Below are 21,654 nucleotides of genomic sequence, written 5' to 3'. Positions count from 1 at the left end.
GAAAAAAAAACGCTGCAGACAAAAACGCAAGTGTGAAACCACCCTAAGCTGGAAAGCCCCCAAGGCAAATGCTAGGATTTGTTTCAAGGGAACCTGTCACCCCGTTTTTTGAGATTGAGCTATAAATACTGTTAAATAGGGCCTGCGCTGTGTGTTACTATAGTGTATGTAGTGTACCCTGATTCCCCATGTATGCTGAGAAATACATTACCAAAGTCGCCGTTTTCGCCTGTCAATCAGGCTGGTCTGGTCAGGTGGGCGTGTTCACAGCGCTCTTTTCTTCCCCAGCTTTCCGTTGGTGGCGTAGTGGTGTGCGCATGTCCAGAGTTCCGACTTCCCTGCGCCCACGTGAAGACACAGCGCGCGATCTGCGCTGTAATTCCTTGCATCGGTGGGGGCGGCCATCTTCCTGTGGCCGCGCGTGCGCAGATGGAGTACTCTGCTGCACGGGGCTTCAGGAAAATGGCCGCGGGCAGCCGCGCGTGCGCATTAGAGATCGCGGCGGCCATTTTCCCAAAGCCGAGTTTGCATCTCGGCTTTGGGAAAATGGCCGCCGCGATCTCTAATGCGCACGCGCGGCTGCCCGCGGCCATTTTCCTGAAGCCCCGTGCAGCAGAGCACTCCATCTGCGCACGCGCGGCCCCAGGAAGATGGCCGCCCCCACCGATGCAAGGGATTACAGCGCAGATCGCGCGCTGTGTCTTCACGTGGGCGCAGGGAAGTCGGAACTCTGGACATGCGCACACCACTACGCCACCAACGGAAAGCTGGGGAAGAAAAGAGCGCTGTGAACACGCCCACCAGACCAGACCAGCCTGATTGACAGGCGAAAACGGCGACTTTGGTAATGTATTTCTCAGCATACATGGGGAATCGGGGTACACTACATACACTATAGTAACGCACAGCGCAGGCCCTATTTAACAGTATTTATAGCTCAATCTCAAAAAACGGGGTGACAGGTTCCCTTTCAGCTTTGTGGTTGTATACTTTGGGGTAGTGTGGTGCCACCTGCAGGTAATTTTTCCTTACTGCAGGTTTATGAAAATTAATGTTTAAAGTGTATTTTGTGATCACATCATGGATGAGTGGTTTGTTTGGCTATTTTCTTGCTGAAGGGGAAAGTTAACCTTTCAAATGGTGTATAATTTGTGCGTGGGTGCAGTATGAACGGAGATACAAAGTGATCACCGAAAATGAGTGTTTTGAAATAATATAGAAGGATAGAATAAGTCCCTGGATGATTGACCCATCTGCTGAAATCTGGTACCCATAGCTTGTAATATTATTACTCTGGAGTAAGGTGTCAAGGTTCCTTTGATACCTTTTTAGTATTTCTTTTAGCAGTTACAGTACTTAGTTTCCCTTCTTTTATAGTAAAGATTCCCATTCTTTCTTTTCGACTTAGTGGAAAAGGTCATGAGAGAATTTTGCATCTGAATATATTTATATATAATTATTAGAACCACTAACGGGTGCCCTTTTTCTGAACTAAATAACCCAAATTTTGATCATCTTGTTAATACTTCAAAGGTAACTCAACATTTTTTTAACTTAAGATTCCTGGGTTGTTTAAAGGACATAGACACCTTTAACGCAACTTTATTTTTCTAAGATACATATATTTTGGGCTGAAAATCATTTTTGCAAGTGTTTTTACAGTGTTTTTGTTTCCCTTTTTCCCATTGCTGGCTGTAAAAATGAGTTAAAGATGTTGTCCAGCCATAGAGTGTTTTCACAGTGCACTTATCTTCACATTCGTGGGTCCCATCAGGGCTTATGTTTGACCCCCCCCCCCCCAAAATGAGATTTGGGCGTATGCATCGACGGGTCCATAAACTTTAATGGTGCCGGTAGAGCGAACGTGCGCGCTGATGTGTATCATTTTCGGGAGTGTACAACTACTGGAGGAGGACACCTAGACACAATCTACAACGTCTGGGCGTCCACCTCCAGTAGACATATACGCCTGAAAATTATACACATCAGAGTGTATTTTTGCTCTGCCAACACCATTAAAGTGTATGGACCCGTTGGCGCATACTTCCAAATCCCTTTTTACAGGGGGTTGAGACATAAGTCCTGATGGGGGCCACCAAACTGGTGCCAGCACGCAATGTGAAAGCACCCTTAGGCTTCAAGTCTGCCGTCATTCTATGTGACCTCAGATTAGTGAATCCTCATTTCACACGCAGTCTCAGTTCCACGGTGCCATCTTTTTTTTGGGTTATAGAAATCGCCAGACAAGCTGCACAGATAAAACTTCTACGAAAGCTTCAGAAACAAGAGCAAGTGCGAGCAGCTAAAGAAGCCAAGAAACAGCAAGGTAGAATTTCGGAGATACATATATGTTTTGTTTCATCTTAGATTGCCTCCAGTAAATGTGGTCATGTTTGTGTTACAGCTATTATGGCCGCAGAGGCGAAACGGAAACAAAAGGAGCAAATTAAGATACTGAAGCAACAGGTAGGATTATTTTTACATTTTTTCTAATCGGCGTAATTAAAAATGACAAATTTTGTAGTCCTACATGTGCAATCATTGGACCCTCCCGCTGACCTGGAAATGTGCTCCATTAAATGTATTTACTCTTTTCAGTATATCTCCTCTAGACGTTCAGCTGTTGGCAGATCTTATTCTTGGTTTGGTCCAATGTACAAAGATATCTGTTCTGAATAGGCCTGGCTCATAAGTACCGTACTTGAAGTAGAAATGTGGCTGATAATGAGATCTGTCAACAGCAGCTATGTCTATTCAGAATATGTCTCGCTTATTACAGGGGACTTGTCAGGCAATTCATGCTGCCCAAACCACGAGCAGCATGAATCCGCAAGCCTTACTGCACATTTGCAGCCAAGCAAATTAATCTCTGAAACGTCCCAGCGTTTCAGAAAAAATATACTTTGAAGACTTGGCCGGTGATCCAGAGAGGACTAGACTTGTCCAGTGCCGTCACAGGCCAACTTCTCCCAACACTGCTACAGAAGATTGACAAGTTTGTATTCTAGTGAGAGACCTGTCAATCATCTGTAGCAGCGCTGGGAAGAGGCGGCCAGGGACAGCGTTGGACTAGATTAATCTCTGACTATGGTTCCCAGCCGGATCACTAATGCATACGTTCCCCATACACATTAGTAAGTTGGACGATCCAGCTGAAAACAGCGGGTTTGGATCACTTTTATCCAGTGTGTATGGGGGCCTTTTAGTTTCCTTTGTGCCCTTCTGCCATACATCTGTCCAGTAGGTCTGTGCATACCTTGTTTTTTTCCACAGTATTCAACTATATATACACTTTTTAATTCAAGGTTATATGTTCAATGTATACATCAAGAGTATGCACCATGGACATTCACCAGTTAAGCAGTCATTCACCTTTGATAGCTGTTTCCCCGCATGCACGCATGCTTCAGCTGAGTGAGCATGTGTTCTTGGTAGTGAAAGGGTAATAAGGTGGCTTTGCTCCCTTGAGGAAAATGGAGTGGGCATGTTGAGAACCAATATACCTAATGAGTCTTTCTGTCGACATCTAGATCAAGGAACCTCCATATGTATTAGATGGGCAGCCGGTTCCACTGAAATCATCCTGCTTGGCCGATCTATGTCCAATGTGTATGGATACCTATAGTGGTGCCGACACACCTCACAGCTATTTGGCTCTGAAGGTGTACCTGTATCTGTAAAGCATTTAGAAACCAAAAATCATCACTTCATTATTTAAGTTAAGACACCAAAGACAAAAAGTTGAATAAAAAGCAGATAATTATTATGATTGTCAATAATGATGTGAGCTAGTAAAACTACCTATTTTGCATATTAAATAATAAGGAGCAAAGTACACCTAAACCAGGCAGGCAGAGATGAATTAACACTGGAGCCATGATAATTCATAAATTCAGGACTGATCCCACAGTCGCTCATGCTGACATCAATCACACTATCTGGCGTCCGGCATAAAATGTCGTCTATATATCCCCAGGAGCACAAGCTTAACAAATCTCCATAAAGAACACCCATTTTTTTAAAAATAAAATAAAATGGCAAGTTGCACACTTACATTACCCTCATTCCTTCTTTTCCATACCTCAATCACTTGTAAAAAGATCCATGTTTACCACTTTATAGGTGGGGATGGTTCCCTTTTCTAATTCCAGGACTGATGACTCATATGTACTGTATCTGTGTAATGTACATTTTTTTCATAACGCTTTCTTCCAATCTTAGGAAAAAATCAAGAGAATTGAGCAGATACGAATGGAAAAAGAACTTCGTGCCCAACAAATTCTAGAGGTATCAGGGAGTATCCGCTGTTTTGTGCTTACTTCATGTTTAACATGACTCTCTCTTTGTATTGTGCTTTCTGGGCATGTGTCAAGATTAGAGGATGGGACTCGCTGCAGGTGTATAGACCGCTGTTCTCAGTAACTGCTATGTTCAGGCTTACGTAGGTCTTGTGCATATGGCAGAGCCTGTACGGAGGCACTCTGTGGACCCCTGTATGGTGCATCCATATGGCATTGTATTAGGGAGCATCGCAGTATGACTCCAACACGGCACAATTTACTTTCTGTAGGATTCATACAGTGTGCCTCCGTATGAAATCAGAGACGCATGGCAGAACAGTAAAGCCAATAGTAGTCTACTATACATGATTATTAATGAATAGGGCAACCCCGATATGCGACTCTAAACTAAAGTGTATGTGTTTCTATGTTCGATAGTGCAGTAGTATTAGAACAGAACAGTGATCACAAAGTATTCCATCATTTAAAGAGTAACTAAACTTTCATTTTTAAAGTTTTGAAAGTTTGTAAATCACTTTATTAGGGAATTCATCTTCAATCCGGTAAAAAAAAAATTGCATGTAAATGGCTTCCGAACCTCTGCTTTTCCCCAGTTTGATTGCTGCTTTCAGCTGTATTAATATCAGAAATTATTCATTTGGAGTACAGATAATGGCAGTGATCGATCAGCCCCTGTTTCCTCTTTCTAGTGTTGTGCTGATCAGAACAATCTCCTGCAGCAGCTTCTGCAGTGACACAGATGCTGAGCTGACCTTCACTGCCATCATCAAATGAGTATGTTCTGATATTAGTGCAGAAAGCAGGCGAATAGATGGAAAAGCACAGAGGTTTGGATGCTGCTTATATGCAATTTTTTTTTAAGGGAAAATTTCCTTAATAAAAGGATTTGCAAAGTTTCATAACTTTCCATGCTGGACAAAAAATAGTACAAAAAGAATAATAAAAAGTTTAGCTACACTTTAAAAATAGGGATTTTTGTGTACTCACTGTAAAATCCTTTTCTCCGAGCCAATCATTGGGGGACACAGACCGTAGGTGTATGCTGCTGCCACAAGGAGGCTGACACTAAGTGATACAAAGAAAGTTAGCTCCTCCCCTGCAGTATACACCCTCCTGCTGGCTCTTCGCTAACCAGTCCGGTGCAAAAGCAGTAGGAGATCAATAACAACATATGAGCATATAGCATGTAACATTATAAAACAGGCACAAGCTAATAATAGGCTGGGAGCTGTATCCCCCAATGATTGGCTCGGAGAAAAGGATTTTGCGGTGAGTACACAAAAATCCCTATTTCTCCTACACCTCATTGGGGACACGGACCTTGGGACGTCCCAAAGCAGTCCCTGGGTGGGGGCAACATCGGATCAGGCCCTGTGTAACCGCTATTTACAAGTGCGACATCGGGGCCTGCAGAGTCCGCCTGACTCACATCTGTGAAAGTCTGAAAATTATAGTGCTTCAAGAATGCATGCGGACTGGACAAACCCGCAAGCTTGCAGTCGTGCTGTACCGACGCCTGGTGCCTAGAATCCAAGAAACCTCGATATACAGGGAGATAGGCTGACATCTAACACGGAAGGATTCCTGGATGGTGTAACAAATCCACCAAGTTAACATAGCCGATGAAACGGCTAAACCCTTCCTGTAACCATCAGGAAGCAGTCCTCTTACAGTGAGGTAGCCCAACTAAAGTGTCCAACCTTCGGAAGGACGCAGTCCTCGAGACGTACCTACTCAGAGCACTCACCACGTCCAGAATATGGTAAACCCATTCCGTTATGTGGACTGGTGCCGAAAGAAATGAGGGAAGAACAATGGCCTCATAACTGTGGGAATACAATGCCACCTTGGTAACAAGGGATGGGGATTGCCTGTAGACAACCTTGCCTTGATGGTAATAAGGGAAAAAGGTCTGGCTAGCTCCGAAGACTCGTCAGGATGAGGACATCGCAGAGAAAAAAGGGCGATGTTCCCTGATAGTAAAGTCTGTCCGGATCAAAAGGAGTCTACTGTAAGACTCCCAGGATTATTAAGGTCTCAAATATCTAACGGTATGCGATAGGGAAGAACCACATGTGAAGACTCCCTGCGAGGAAGTCCATATTTGCAGTTTTGTTGCAATAAGACGAAAAAATACTAGTTCAGCAAACGAGAAAAAACCTGACATGATCAGTGTGGATCTCCCAGGATCACTGGGGCCCTTCCTGCTTCCGAAAAGATCTCGGAAGTAGTGGAAGAGGGGTGAAGGAAACTGGTACCGTGGAAGAACCAGAGCAGATGGCTTTTGGACCTGGAGGCCGAACCATGAGCTTAGAGTACATTGGCGTTCAGTCTGGATGCCATCCCGACCTACATCTGGAGTGCTCCAGAGAAGTCGGATCTGATGAAAGACTTCCGGGTGAAGTTCCCACTCACATGAGGCGGGAGCTTGACGGCGTCCGCTGCCCAGAGTTCGACACCTGAGATGAGTAGTGCCGAGCTCACCAAATGATAGATCGTGGCCCAACAGAGAATGTGAGGTACCTCGGCCATGACGCCTGACCACGGGTACCTGCTAGATGATTGACGTATGGCACAGACGTGGGATTGTCCAATTGAATCGGGTAAGGTGACCCGCCAGAAGGCAGTGGACCTGCTGTAGAACTAGCTGTACCGTTCGGATCCCCAGAACAATGATCAGGAGGAGAGGACTGGCATCGGTAGTCACTAATAACTGGGAGAAAGGATCTTCCCTGGATGAGGAAGGAGCTCAGAGACTACCCTCTGAAAGCCTCATTGACCTGCAGAAAATGAGAGGAGCGAAGGAAATCACTTCTATTGTTGTCACCAATTTTCCTCAGAACACTCCTAGCAAATCGAATGGAATGAGGGGATGAGTGAACAAGTGTGCGAGCTCCCTGTTGAAGCGCCACGGCCTTGTCTCAAGGGAGAATCACCAAGCTTCTGGAAGATTCCAGGATCATCCTCAAAAAAGATATCTGCTGGGCTGGAAATGAGGAAAAAACTTGTCTAAGTTTAGCTGCCAGCCCAGGAGAGAGAGGGTATCGCAAGAGATATAGACGACTCAGCGCCGGGCTGAAGGAGCGGCTAGAAAGTCGACCAGATAGGGCAGTATGACCACGCCTCTAGGGTGCAAGAGGAACATGACAGCCCCATAACCCTTGCAAACACTCTGTGTGTGGTAGCAAGGCCGAAGGACAAGGTCGTGATTTGAAAATGCTGTTCGCGAAAGGGAAAGCGAAGGATGTTTGAAGAGGGAAAACATAGGAATGTGAAGGTAAGTATCCCGAATGTTGGTGGATGCCAGAAACTCCCCCTTTTTCCATTGAAGTAATGGCTGAGCAGGGAGAACTCCATCCGAAGAAGGGGGACCTTGTCAAGCTTGGTAGAAGTTTGAGGTTCAGGGTCGGTCTTACTTTTCGGTCCCCATTTTGGAACCAAGATTCCTTAGATCTAGACCGTCCTGGACAACTGATCCACTGCTGGTTGGGTCTATAGGAAATCAAAATAGTTAAGGTCTCTGACCAAAAGACCATTGCTCTAGCAACACATGCGGCGGCTAATGGAGGGTAGAGCGCTGAACTGGAGGCCGCAAGACGGAACCAACTAGATTTGCTATCTGACAGCCCGTTGTATTTTTAATTGATGACCCATCGGTTAGGGATACTGGTAGGTATACCACAGGAGATTCTACCCAGTAATATGCCAAGTGGCAGAATGCACGGCTGCATGCAGGACAAAAAACCGTCTCTTACTATCGCCGCTCTCTTTTGACTGTGCAGAGTTAAGAGGATGGGGGATCGAGGGTTAATCATTTTAACAGGGAAGTGGAAAGGGATCGTCCGCCTTCTTGCATCATCTGCTAAATAGTCGAGATGCAGAGGGGGTGCTCGGACGCCCCCCCCAAAAAAGGAGTCTCTGTACATCCACAGAGTTAAGGTCCCTGGGTGGACAGGGCTGGTTGTCCCACGTTAGGCCTGGCATTAGAAGAGGATACATGGATGTGAGACTCTATGTGCTAGTCTTTTGCTGGTGTGGGGAGATCGGTGTCCTTTAAAAGGACCCGTCGCCCTTAAGAATCAGACCAGACATGACATCTCACGTCTTAGGTTGGAATACGTGGAGGGAACACCCCACGTGTTTGCATATTGGCTGAAAAAGGATACCACGCTTGCAGAGGTTTCTGTCCAGTGGATCGCTTATCCGGACGCTCCCTGTCTGGGTGATTGGCAGATGCTCTGCGAGAGAGTTTAGTTTCCTCATGAGGGACACCACGTGATCTAGAGTGGAACCGACATCCTTGTCAATCTACAGAGATTGGTTATGATATAAATAGGTGAATCCATCCTTTTCTGAAGTTCTGGTGAGTCCAGAACCAAGGCAATATCCGATCCATATTCAGAGACTTGTTCTCAGCAAATCATTGGTGAGGGATCAGGAAATGACACTTCCGTTTTCTAGGCGCGTGTACGTTCCTAGACGCCTGTACGTTTCTAGAATACCTGCGGCCACTGCTAGCCTGAAGGAAAGAGACCATCTATATTGGTCCTGCGAGCACTCCGAGCCACAGAGGGTTCACGGAGGGATTCAATCTCTTGTCAGAGAATCCATGGGTTGCGGCAGTGACGAAACCCACTCAGGGAACTAGGTATTCTGGGATAAGCTGGGATTGGCGGCGGAGGGCTCCTGAGCTCCTGAGCTCATTTAGGGTGACCGGCTTCCTTAAGACCAGGGAATGCTGGTCATGTGCCCTTAAGACCAGGGAATGCTGGTCATGTGCCCTTAAGACCAGGGAATGCTGGTCATGTGCCCTTAAGACCTGGGAATGCTGGACATGTGCCCTTAAGACCAGGGAATGCTGGTCATGTGCCCTTAAGACCAGGGAATGCTGGTCATGTGCCCTTAAGACCAGGGAATGCTGGTCATGTGCCCTTAAGACCAGGGAATGCTGGTCATGTGCCCTTAAGACCAGGGAATGCTGGACATGTGCCCTTAAGACCAGGGAATGCTGGTCATGTGCCCTTAAGACCAGGGAATGCTGGTCATGTGCCCTTAAAACCAGGGAATGCTGGTCATGTGCCCTTAAGACCAGGGAATGCTGGTCATGTGCCCTTAAGACCAGGGAATGCTGGTCATGTGCCCTTAAGACCAGGGAATGCTGGTCATGTGCCCTTAAGACCAGGGAATGCTGGTCATGTGCCCTTAAGACCAGGGAATGCTGGTCATGTGCCCTTAAGACCAGGGAATGCTGGTCATGTGCCCTTAAGACCAGGGAATGCTGGTCATGTGCCCTTAAGACCAGAAAATACTGGTCATGTGCCTTTAAGACTGGGTAATGTGGCAGGAAATACTGGTCATGTTAAGCCCCTGTGTGTGTGTGCCGGCAGGGTGGACCAAGATGGCCTCCGGGAGTTGCAGAGGTGGTAAAGTCTCGCAGAGAGCGAGAGGCGCCAATTTGGGGGGTGGGGTCACAGACGTGATGTGGGCGGAGCCTCGTGACTTCCATGAATAGGCCCAAGGCGGGGCCTAAATTTCTGCAGCCGGCGTGAGCAATACTACCAGCGTTGCTGAGAGAAGTGATCGCTCTCATGCCTGGTGCGAAGCGCCAGAAAAGGTGGGCGGAGCTGCCTTAGCGCGCCATAGTGCGGGCGTGGCTTCCGGGATGCGGCCTACACATCGACCGAAGCCGGGGGCTAAATTTCTGTAGCTGGCCGGAGCGTTACCTCAGGGAGGTGGGCCATAGGGAAGCTGAGGCTGCATGTGAGCATGTGAATATCCCACTGCAGAGGCCCATCGTTGACTTGATCCACTCACCATCGGTGCGCCTCCCGGCATGGAGCCGCCGCGATGACTGGGTTTCAGTGCCGAGGAAAGCGCGCACACTCTATTGTTCTGCTGCAGGTCAGGTATTGCAGCGTGGACGGTGCAGGGATAAACCTCAATCCATCATCTCTTTGTTAGGGAGATGGAGAGGAACCGTCCGCCTCCTTGTGCCATCCGCTTTCACAGTGGTGGGACAGTGGGGGCTGCTGTGACGCCATAGAGAGGGGCCTCTGTACATCCACGGAGTTCAGCCCCCGGGTGGACAGGGTCAGTTGTCCGGCAATGGGCTTGGCTCCAGGAGAGGATACATGGAGGCGACACTCCATGTGGTCGCCTGCTGCCGGTGTGGGGAGATCGGGACCGTGAAGGAACCGTCGCCCCTGAAGTGAGCTCAGGCATGGCTTCCCACGTCGCAGGAGAGGGTACGTGGAGGTATACTCAGCGTTCTTGCCTATTGATGATTCGGGGGAGATCGGAACCTTGAAAGGATCCGTCGCCCCCTTCACTCCGTTAATTAAAAAATAAAATTTACAGACATGTAAAAAATAAAATAAAAACGTTGGGGTCTGAACCAGACCCAAGTGCCTTCCTACAGACACTAAAGGTACCTTCACACTGACCAACTTCACAACGATATCGCTAGCGATCCGTGAAGTTGCAGCGTCCTGGATAGCGATATCGTTGTGTTTGACACGCAGCAGCGATCTGGATCCTGCTGTGACATCGTTGTTCGGAGCAGAAAGGCCAGAACTTTATTTCGATGCTGGATCTCCCGCAGACATCGCTGAATCGGCGTGTGTGACGCCGATTCAGCGATGTCTTCACTGGTAACCAGGGTAAACATCGGGTTACTAAGCGCAGGGCCGCGCTTAGTAACCCGATGTTTACCTTGGATACCAGTGTAAATGTAAAAAAAAAAACACTTCATACTTACATTCCGGTGTCTCTCGCGTCCCTCGGCGTTCTGCTTCCCTGCACTGTCAGCGCCGGCCAGCCGTAAAGCAGATTACAGCGGTGACGTCACTGCTGCGTTTTATGGCCAGCCGGCGCTCAGTCAGTGCAGGAAAGCACAGCGACGGGGGACAGACACCGGAATGTAAGTATGTAGTGTTTTTTTTTTACATTAGCACTGGTAACCAGGGTAAACATCGGGTTACTAAGCGCGGCCCTGCGCTTAGTAACCCGATGTTTACCCTGGTTACCAGGGGACTTCGCATAGTTGGTCGCTGGAGAGCTGTCTGTGTGACAGCTCTCCAGCGACCACACAGCGACGCTGCAGCGATCGGGATCGTTGTCTAGATCGCTGCAGCGTCGCTAAATGTGACGGTACCTTAAGCAAGAACTGGTTAGCTGAGAGCCAGCAGGAGGGTGTATACTGCAGGGGAGGAGAGAACTTTCTTTGTATCACTTAGTTTCAGACTCCTAGTGGCAGCAGCATACACCCACGGTCTGTGTCCCCCAATGAGGCGTAGGAGAAATATAATTATTTTCTCCCAATTGAATATTAAAACATGGAGAAGTGGTGCAATGTGCTATTTTGGAACCTTATAATGGAAACAAGTATTTGATCCCCTGTTGATTTTGTAAGTTTGCCCACTGACAAAGACATGAACAGTCTATAATTTTAAGGGTTGGTTAATTTTAACATTGAGAGATAAAATATCGAAAATAAAATCCAGAAAATCACATTGTATACATTTATATAAACTTATTTGCATTTGGCAGTGAGAAATAAGTATTTGATCCCCTACCAACCATTAACTGTTGTGGCACTTCCAGGCAAGTTAGACGCTCCTAATCAACTTGTTACTTGCATTAAAGACAGCTGTCTTACATAGTCACCTTTATAAAAGACTCCTGTCCACAGACTCAATTAATCAGTCAGACTCTAACCTCTACAGCATGGGTAATACCAAAGAGCTTTATAAGGATGTCAGAGACAAGATCATAGACCTGCACAAAGCTGGAATTGGCTACAAAACCATAAGCAATACACTGGGTGAGAAGGAGACAACTATGGTGAAATAGTAAAAAAATGGAAGAAATACAAAATGACTGTCAATCAACATCGATCTGGGGCACCGTGCAAAATCTCACCTCGTGGGGTATCCTTGATCAGGAGGAAGGTGAGAGATCAGCCTAAAACTACACAGGAGAAAGTTGTTAAAGATCTCAAGGCAGCTGGGACCAGAGTCACTAAGAAAACCATTGGTAACACATTACGCCGTAAAGGTTTAAAATCCTGCAGTGCCCGCAAGAAGGCACATGTGCAGGCCCATCTGAAGTTTACTATTGAACACCTGGATGATTCTGTGAGTGATTGGGAGAAGGGGCTGTGGTCAGCTGAGACAAAAATTGAGGTCTTTGGTATTAACTCAACTTGCCGTGTTTTGAGGAAGAGAAATGCTGCCTATGACCCAAAGAACACCGTCCCCACTATCAAGCATGGAGGTGGAAACATTATGTTTTGGGGTATTTCTCTGCTAAGGGCACAGGACTACTTCACTGCATCAATGGGAGAATGGATGAAGCCATGTACCGTAAAATCATGAGTGATAACCTCCTTCCCTCCGCCAGGATATTAAAATGGGTCGTGGCTGGGTTTTCCAGCAAGACAATGACTCAAAACATACAGCCAAGGCAACAAAGGAGTGGCTCAAAAAGAAGCACATTTATGGTCATTGGAAGGGATCTCACAGGGGAAGGGGAGATCGACTTCGCTCACCTCTGGGGAGGGGAGAGAAGGGCCCAGTAGGGCTCGGCTCTCTGGCACCACCACTTGCCTCAGGTCAGTCAGGAAACTGCACCGAGGGCAAATAGTCGCCGGAAAGACTTCCCTTATAGGTACGAGTTAGTGAGGCGCTTCCAATGAGTGAGAATATATATCACCAGTTCAGGCTGGGGATATATATCTAAACCTCCCGGCCGTCACTGCCAGAGTTCCTCACTAAAACAATACGGTATTCTGCCACCAGTTCCTCATTTTAAAATAAGCCCCGTCCGATAGCAGGCCCCAGGAACCAACCCTGGTGTAGCGTATGATATAACCAATGGATAGTGCGGACGTGGGGATTCGTGGATCAAGATAAATGAGCAGCCCAAGATTAATTTTATATTTAATCGCCGAAGAGGTGCACTAGAAAATACAGCTATACATACAAGAGCAAATATTTACAGTCAGGAGTGTAGTACAAGAATCGGGTATAGATAGGTTGCAATTACCGTGTTATGTAGCATGTGACCACAGGGAGGCGCTGATGGATCACAGGTCCAAATCTTAGTTACAGGCTTTCCGGGCTGTGTCAGCAAACTTATCCTCCGGCCATCAGAAAAACACTGACCAAAATGAGTAGCTGCCTTATTTCTCCTAGGCTGCTACCTCACACATCTGCTCCCACCCCTGGGTGGTGCAGCCTCTCTCCTCCCATGTCTGTGAATATTATTTTCTGCCTATTTTCTGTCTGGCCCATATCTTTACACCTGAAGATCTGAACGGGGTGGTTGTACCGCCACTGGATTCTGCTGGATTTTAGCTGCACATAAAGACTAAATATGACTACCGTATGTAATTATTGCTAGCTATGCATTATAACTCCATGATCCAGAGTGCTTCAGGTAGCTACCTAATATGTGCACGTGGGGAAAGGGACGCCGATTCGGAATATGTGCTTGGTTTATATTAGACATATTGCATTATGTTATTATAAGTTATTTCCCATATTCAATACCTCCTAGCCTTGCTTTTCCATGTGCTTGGTCACACAAAGAGGTTCATATTTCCATAGCTGTCCAACAGTTCGCACCCTTGTGTTAACAACTTCAAAAGAGCTTGTCCTAGCTCCTTTAATGAAAAGAAAACAAAGAGCATGGGGAATCCCAAGGATGGGGGCACATTTCCGGAGTGGAGGGAGACTTAAAATCCAAAATGGATTCTCCTTTGTCCCTCACAGTCATGGAGAGACCTAGCCAGTCTCCTGGCTTTAAAGGGAACCTGTTACCCCGCTTCCCCCAAGGCCTATTAAGGTAAAAGAGCCACCTTCAGCAGCACTAAGGCTGCATTCTGTGAAGGTGGCTCTTATGTTTAGTATCCCTAGGAATGCTGAAAATTATCACTTTTATAAATTTCGCACCATACCTGTATTACATCAGGGAGTTATGATTTCTCCCTGACTCAAGCGCCTCGCAGCTGTCCATTATCCCACCGGGTGCTGCCTCCTCTCTGTCTTGTGCCATCACCGGCCCCTGCGATCTGAAATTATTTCTCGGGCATGCGCCGTGCGCGCTGCCCTGGAACTTACATCAAGTGATGTAAGTAGATTGCGCCTGTGCACAGCGTAGGCCCCAGATCCCGTCCCACGGTGTGTTATGATGTGTTTTCACTGCGGGGCTGGGAATCTGGCGCTGTGCGTAGGAACGATTTACTTACATCACTTGATGTAAGTTCCAGGGCAGCGCGCATGGCGCACGCTCGAGAAATAATTGCAGAGCACAGGCGCTGGTGATGGCACAAGACAGAGAGGAGGCGGCACCCGGTGGGATGATGGAAGGCTGCGAGGCGCTTGAGTCTGGGAGAAATCATACCTCCCTGACGCAATGCAGGTATGGTGTGAAATTTATAAAAGTGATTATTTCAGCATTCCTAGGGATACTAAAGATAAGCTACCTTCACAGAATGCAGCCTTAGTGCTGCTGAAGGTGGCTCTTTTACCTTAATAGGCCCTGGGGGGGTGACAGTTTCCCTTTAATCCAATAGAAAACTTATGGGGGAAGTTGAAGCTCCGAGTTGCCAAGTGACAACCTCAAAATCTTAATGATTTAGAGATGGTCTGCAAAGAGGAGTGGACCAAAATTCCTCCTGACGTGCGCAAACCTCATCATCAACTACAAAAAACGTCTGACTGCTGTGCTTGCCAACAAGGGTTTTGCCACCAAGTAATAAGTCTTGTTTACCACAGGGATCAAATACTTATTTCTCACTGCAAAATGCAAATAAATTTATATAATTTATACAATGTGATTTTCTGGATTTTATTTTTGATTTTCTATCTCTCAATGTTAAAATTAACCTACCATTAATTTATTTACTGTTCATGTCTTTGTCAGTGGGAAAACGTACGAAATCAGCAAGGGATCAAATACTTATGTCCCCCATTGTATCCGTGTAGGCACATGAAATTTCCATACAATTGCTGGTCTAAATTTCTTCCCACTTGTGCCTTTTTTATGCAAACTGAGGAATTATGTTTTATAAATTAGGTCCCCTGAGGACATGTCGTTTAGCGTTACCCATATATTTACATCAATAAATCTGAATGAGGTACAGAGAGCGCTTCATGAACGATACTACAGACATATTGATATGTGCTCTTGTTTTTATATATCTGTGTGTTACAATTGACACAAGCAAATTACCAGTCTATGGTAGGACTCCTTTTTAAAAGTGAAATTCTGCATTTTGCTAAATTTCCCAGTACAAATTGAAATGGCTGAAAAACTTTGCAAATATTTAGCTTTTACCGTTTTTGTTCTATATTTTTCTCTTTGCCCCTACATTATGCTGCTTTCAGATTAAATAGACCAATATACAAGAAATGTGCAAGGCTCAAAATAATAAATTACCGTACTCAATATTTATAAAAATGAGATATGCATACAAAGTAAGACAATAAAAAATGTACTGTGAATAGGTGGGTATGACAGCATCCCACCAAACAGAGCATAGGGCAGATCAAGCAACAAGATATATAAAATGTATAATACAGTACATGGAGTCATAGCTTTGAGGATGGATACTCGAATAAACATGTAAGCCAAAATAGTCAATGGGCGACAATGAAAAAACAATTAATAAAGAAAAACAAGATAGTAGAAGAATACAATGGCGTTAAAGAGTCCTCACCTATCAAAGAAAACGCACCCAATGCGCGTTTCGCATCAAGCTTCATCAGGGGTTGTGATGAAAGCTAAATAGGAAAATCCTCCAGATTCGCTTCAAATATCCTAAATTTTGCTTTATAAATGTTGCTAAGTACTTTATATTACCCCAGTTCAATGCCGAGACCCGGTTATGTAATAGAAACAACGTTATTCTCTAACCCCATAATGTTTCATATTTGATTTAGGAAGAGGAGCCAGTGCCAGAGTGTTAGGATGAAGGGTGTCCGACCTTAAACCGCGCACCCATTATTTAATTGGCAGGAGGACTATAAGCATTAGCATGCAGGAGACGTACGGCTCCATTGTGTCCTGTATTGTGCCATCACCCAGTAGGACGTGAGGCTTTCTCTAGCATCTGATAAAGTGTTCAGATTGTAGTTGTGCTGTTGCATGACCTTGAGACCTGTTTTGCATGCACAGGCTAAAAAGAAAAAGAAAGAAGACGCAGCAAATGCCAAAATATTGGAGGCCGAGAAACGAATAAAGGTTAGTTTAGATAAGAGCATCATTTGCCACCGTTTTCTGTCTGACTTGCTTTGGTTAGGGCATTTAGACTGAGTGACATGCTTTTGCTAGAATCTTGAGCAGGGGGGCACAAGGGCCACAGAGTCAAATTGTACTATGAAGGGGGATCACAAGGATACTAAAAGTAAACCTGTCGGCAGAATTTTGCTAAGTAAACTACAGGCATTGCCAGATTGGTGCTGATTAAAATATACCTGGGATGAAAAAATCTGTCTTGTGGTTCTTGTGTAATCAGTGTAAGATTTTTTTTCAGTTAATGAGAAGCTCTGGGGCGGCCTGTGGGCAGTTTCTTATCTTCCTGCACTAAGCCAGAGAAACCAAGGAAAGACCTGCCCACAGGCCATCCCGAGTCACAAACAGTTTGTCCTTCTCTATGATGAAGAAACAAGTTTGTGCTTCAGGGCGGTCTTTGGGAGGGTCTTTTCTTGGTTTCTAAACTTCTAACATTGATTTCACAAGAACCACAAGATAGATTTCCTCACTCCATTTTGATCAGTTTAACACTGCCAACCTGACACCGTCCCTAGTTTACTTAGCAAAATCCTGCTGACAGGACAGATTTGCATTAGAAAAATGTACGCTTTGCTCACCGAAAATCTTCCGCTGATTAGTTTCATATCTGTCTAGACTTTGGAACTCCATTTTTTTTTCTAGACACAATGCGCCAAATCTCCAGCTTCCTTAACAGAGCAACCATGGTTTTAATTCGTCTTCCTTCATAAATCAGTGTACACCTCAAAATATGAAACTTTTGTAATATATCTAATAAAAGAAATCCCCTTAGTTCTCCTCCTGGACTGATCTTTCATTATCAAAATTTTCAATTCAGGGGTAAAATCTGTCTTCAGCGAAAACAGACTTCCCCATAAGTGAGATAGGTGATGACAGTTAGTGCTAATAAAGTTCTATGGAGAACTGAAACTGTTGTTTAAGGAGAACTTACAGCAGAATGCCTGTGTCTGCCTCTACCGCCTCCTCATCCGTCCCCCTATCCATAGAATCTTATTAGTACCAACTGCCATGTCATCTCAGATTTTACCCTTGAATTGAGAGGAAAAAAAAAATCCAAGAGGAGAAATAAATGGAATTTTCTAATAAGCTATATTACAATGTTGCCTATTTTCATGAGTACTATTGATTTATGAAATACGATTAAAATGTTTACTCTTTAAAGCTTGAATCAGTCTTCATTGATAGAATTCTGTCTATCCTAAGTCTACACTAGGGGGAGCACCCTGCACCAATTGTACTCAATAATAGTAATATAACCCCCAATGATTATACATTTATGGGACATGCAGTTAGTCTGTTGTTGATGAAGAAACTAGAAGTAATGTAATTTATTGCTAACAGTGGTGGCAGACCATGCAGCTACTGTGGGGTACTTGAGTTGTGGGCCCAGTGTTGAATCTCTCAGTCCCAGTGTCTGCCCTCTTCTCCTGACATCCATTGTATTTGCTCATCAGTAGTTGGGAGGAGTTGATCCGCACCTTAGCTGACGGGTGCCGGATATTTTACGCCTGCCGGTAACTGCTGTGATTGGGGCTAGCTTTGATTGCAGCAGTTTAACCTCTTATATGCTGTCGATGTTCACCACTGCATTTAAGGGGTTAGACGGAGGAGGGCCCCCTTTGCCACCAACATTGAGCTCCCAAGATGTGATAGTGGGAACCCAATTGGTTGTTTTCATAGCAGTTTCGGCCCGATTGAGACTTTTGCTATGGGGCCCCTGGGTAATTCATATAAGTCATTATTCAGTGGTAAATGAAGATGTAGATCCAGATGCCACCACATCAAGCTCCTGTCTCGGGTTGTGTTACCCCCTATGTCCATTTACACTGGGTAATATTCTCCCCAATGATTTTTCTTACCATGTAGTCCTGCCAGAATGACAAATGAGTCAACACTTGCTTGTCATTGGTTACATCTGGTACGTGGACATAAAACTTCTTATTGGCCAGAGATGAGTGCCAATCTACGTGCCATATTTTGATCGCTGGTGGTTAAGGACAAATTATCTGCCCATGTAAACGGACCTGTAACCAAAGATAACATATCATATAATGATAGCCAAGTCATCTGGGAAATGTAAGGACCTGGATGAGTTTGTTATGTATATCTGTTGACCCCATTTGTTTTCCAAAAAGGAATCTGACCACATTGAATTGCGGATCAATAATGGAATTTCATGACTATAAGTACCGTACATTGCGTGATTTTGCATTTTACTGGACACATCTGCACTTGGTAGAGAAGACGTAGAGAAGACGTAGAGAAGTTGTCCAGCATTATATACACATTTTGTATAGGTATTATCCTGTCTGTAAAAATGGGGTCCCTTTTACCCCTGATCCGCCTGTCTAGGAGGCTGGTTTGGCCATTTCCCAAATACTAAAATCAGCCGAAAGATTAATCTATATTTCCATCAGCGTGTAGTGTTGGCTCACCAGGTGAAATGGGGGATCAAGGGACCACTGTGCTTCTAATATGTGGGGGAGCCATAGGTTGGACCCTACATTACATATCCCATAGGTAAAATATAAATGTCTTTTGTGGTAAAACTGCTGTAAGGTACCAGTGCTTCTCGCAAAATGTAAATAGCATCAACAAGTTCATTTATTTCAGTTCTTCGATACAAAATATGAAACTCGTATATTATTTAGAGTCATTACAGAGTGATCTATTTCAAGTGTTTATTTCTGTTAATGTTGATGATTGTGGATTACAGCCAATGAAAACCCAAAAGTCATTATCTCAGTAAATTAGAATATTTTATAACACCAGCTTGAAAAATGAGTTTAAAATCCGAAATGTTGGCCTACTGAAATGTAGGCCAAATGCACTCAATACTTGGTCGTGGCTCCTTTTGCATCAATTACTGCATCAATGTAATGTGACATGGAGGCGATCAGCCTGTGGCACTGCTGAGGGGTTATGGAAGCCCAGGTTGCTTTGGGAACAGCCTTCAGCTCGTCTGTATTGTTGGGTCCAGTGTCTCTCATCTTCCTCTTGACAATATCCTATAGATTCTCCATGGGGTTATGGTCAGGCGAGATTGCTGCCAATCAAGCACAGTGATTCTGTAGTTTGTAAACCAGGTATTGGGGCTTTTGGCAGTGTGGACAGGTGCAAAGTCCTGCTGGAGAATGAAATTTCCATCTCCAAAAAGCTTGTCGGCAGAGGGAAGCATGAAGTGCTCTAAAATTTCCTGGTATACGGCTGCGCTGACTTTGGTCTTGATAAAACACAGAGGACCTACACCAGCAGATGACATGACTCCCCAAACCAACACTGATTGTGGAAACTTCACAGTAGACCTCAAGCAGCTTGGATTGTGGCCTCTCCACTCTTCCTGCAGACTTTGGGACTTTGATTTCCAAATGAAATGCAAAATTTACTTTCATTATTATTATTATTATTAATTATTATAGCGCCATTTATTCCATGGCGCTTTACATGTTAGGAGGGGTATACATAATAAAAACAAGTACAATAATCTTGAACAATACAAGTCACAACTGGTACAGGAGGAGAGAGGACCCTGCCCGCGAGGGCTCACAATCTACAAGGGATGGGTGAGAATACAGTAGGTGAGGATAGAGCTGGTCGTGTAGCGGTTTGGTCGATCGGTGGTTACTGCAGGTTGTAGGCTTGTTGGAAGAGGTGGGTCTTCAGGTTCTTTTTGAAGGTTTCGATGGTAGGCGAGAGTCTGATATGTTGTGGTAGAGAGTTCCAGAGTAGGGGTGATGCGCGAGAGAAATCTTGTATGCGATCGAGGGAAGAGGAGATAAGAGGGGAGTAGAGGAGGAGATCTTGTGAGGATCAGAGGTTGCGTGCAGGAAAGTACTGGGAGATGAGGTCACAAATGTATGGAGGAGACAGGTTGTGGATGGCTTTGTATGTCATGGTTAGGGTTTTGTACTGGAGTCTCTGGGTGATGGGGAGCCAGTGAAGGGATTGACAGAGGGTAGAGGCTGGGGAATAGCAGGGGACAGGTGGATTAGTCAGGCAGCAGAGTTTAGAATAGATTGGAGGGGTGCGAGAGTGTTAGAGGAGAGGCCACAGAGCAGGAGGTTACAGTAGTCAAGGCGCGAGATGATGAGGGCATGGACTAGGGTTTTTGCAGATTCTTGGTTTAGGAATGTACGGATCCATGAAATATTTTTGAGATGAATGCGGCAGGAAGTGGAAAGGGCTTGGATATGTGGTTTGAAGGAGAGATCAGTGTCAAAGATTACCCCGAGGCAGCGAGCTTGTGGGACTGGGGAGAGTGGGCAGCCGTTTACTGTAATGGATAAGTTTGTTGGGGGGGTCGCGTGAGATGGGGGAAAGACGATGAATTCTGTTTTGTCCATATTAAGTTTTAGAAATCTAGCGGAGAAGAAGGATGATATAGTGGACAGACATTGAGGGATTTTGGTTAGTAGGGTGGTGATATCTGGTCCAGAGATGTAGATCTGCGTGTCATCAGCATAGAGGTGATACTGAAAACCGTGAGATTCTATGAGCTGTCCCAGGCCAAAAGTGTAAATGGAGAAAAACAACACCTTGGACCACTGAGCAACAGTCCAGTTCTTTTTCTCCTTGGCCCAGTTAAGAGCACAAGGGATGCGACACTTGTAGCCCATGTCCTGGATACGTCTCTGTGTGGTGGCTCTTGAAGCAATGACTGTAGCAGCAGTCCACTCCTTGTGAATCTCCCCCAAATTTTTGAATGGCCTTTTCTTAATTCTTTCAAAGCTTCGGTTACCCCAGTTGCTTCTGCACCTTTTTCTACCACACTTTTTCCTTCCACTCAACTTTCCATTAATATACTTGGACACAGCACTCTGTGAACAGCCGGCTTCTGTAGCACTTGATGAAGATGGTTGTGGCCATCGAAACGCATTGTGGAATAAAGAAATAATCCCCTGCGATACTTCCCAGGGCTCCTTTGACTGCATTTCATAGCATCTGTAAGTTCCTTCCCTCTCAGAGAGCTCACGGCTGGAGCTGATAAGGAGTTACCGCTAATTTAATTAATTCTCTCCTCTGGCCTTGTCCTCAGCGCTCCCCAGAGACTGCAAAT

At 45.4% G+C, this 21,654-nt stretch overlaps 1 protein-coding gene across 17 annotated transcripts in view; it reads left to right on the top strand.

Annotated features, from left to right (window-relative positions):
• BAZ2B (bromodomain adjacent to zinc finger domain 2B) overlaps positions 1-21,654 on the top strand; it is a 361,802-nt gene that overhangs the window by 290,935 nt on the left and 49,213 nt on the right. For 15 of the 17 annotated variants that reach the window (XM_069733005.1, XM_069733004.1, XM_069733003.1 and 12 more), the window contains 4 exons: positions 2,234-2,326; positions 2,405-2,466; positions 4,222-4,287; positions 16,482-16,547. In XM_069733005.1, the coding sequence (XP_069589106.1) occupies positions 2,234-2,326; positions 2,405-2,466; positions 4,222-4,287; positions 16,482-16,547 (287 nt within the window). The remainder of the gene's footprint in view (positions 1-2,233; positions 2,327-2,404; positions 2,467-4,221; positions 4,288-16,481; positions 16,548-21,654) is intronic. The other 2 variants (XM_069733008.1, XM_069733009.1) reach the window with 1 other exon arrangement.

Source organism: Ranitomeya imitator, chromosome 7 (assembly GCF_032444005.1).
Source record: "Ranitomeya imitator isolate aRanImi1 chromosome 7, aRanImi1.pri, whole genome shotgun sequence".
Classification (NCBI taxonomy): Eukaryota; Metazoa; Chordata; class Amphibia; order Anura; family Dendrobatidae; genus Ranitomeya; species Ranitomeya imitator.
This window is presented reverse-complemented; position numbering and strand designations above follow the sequence as displayed.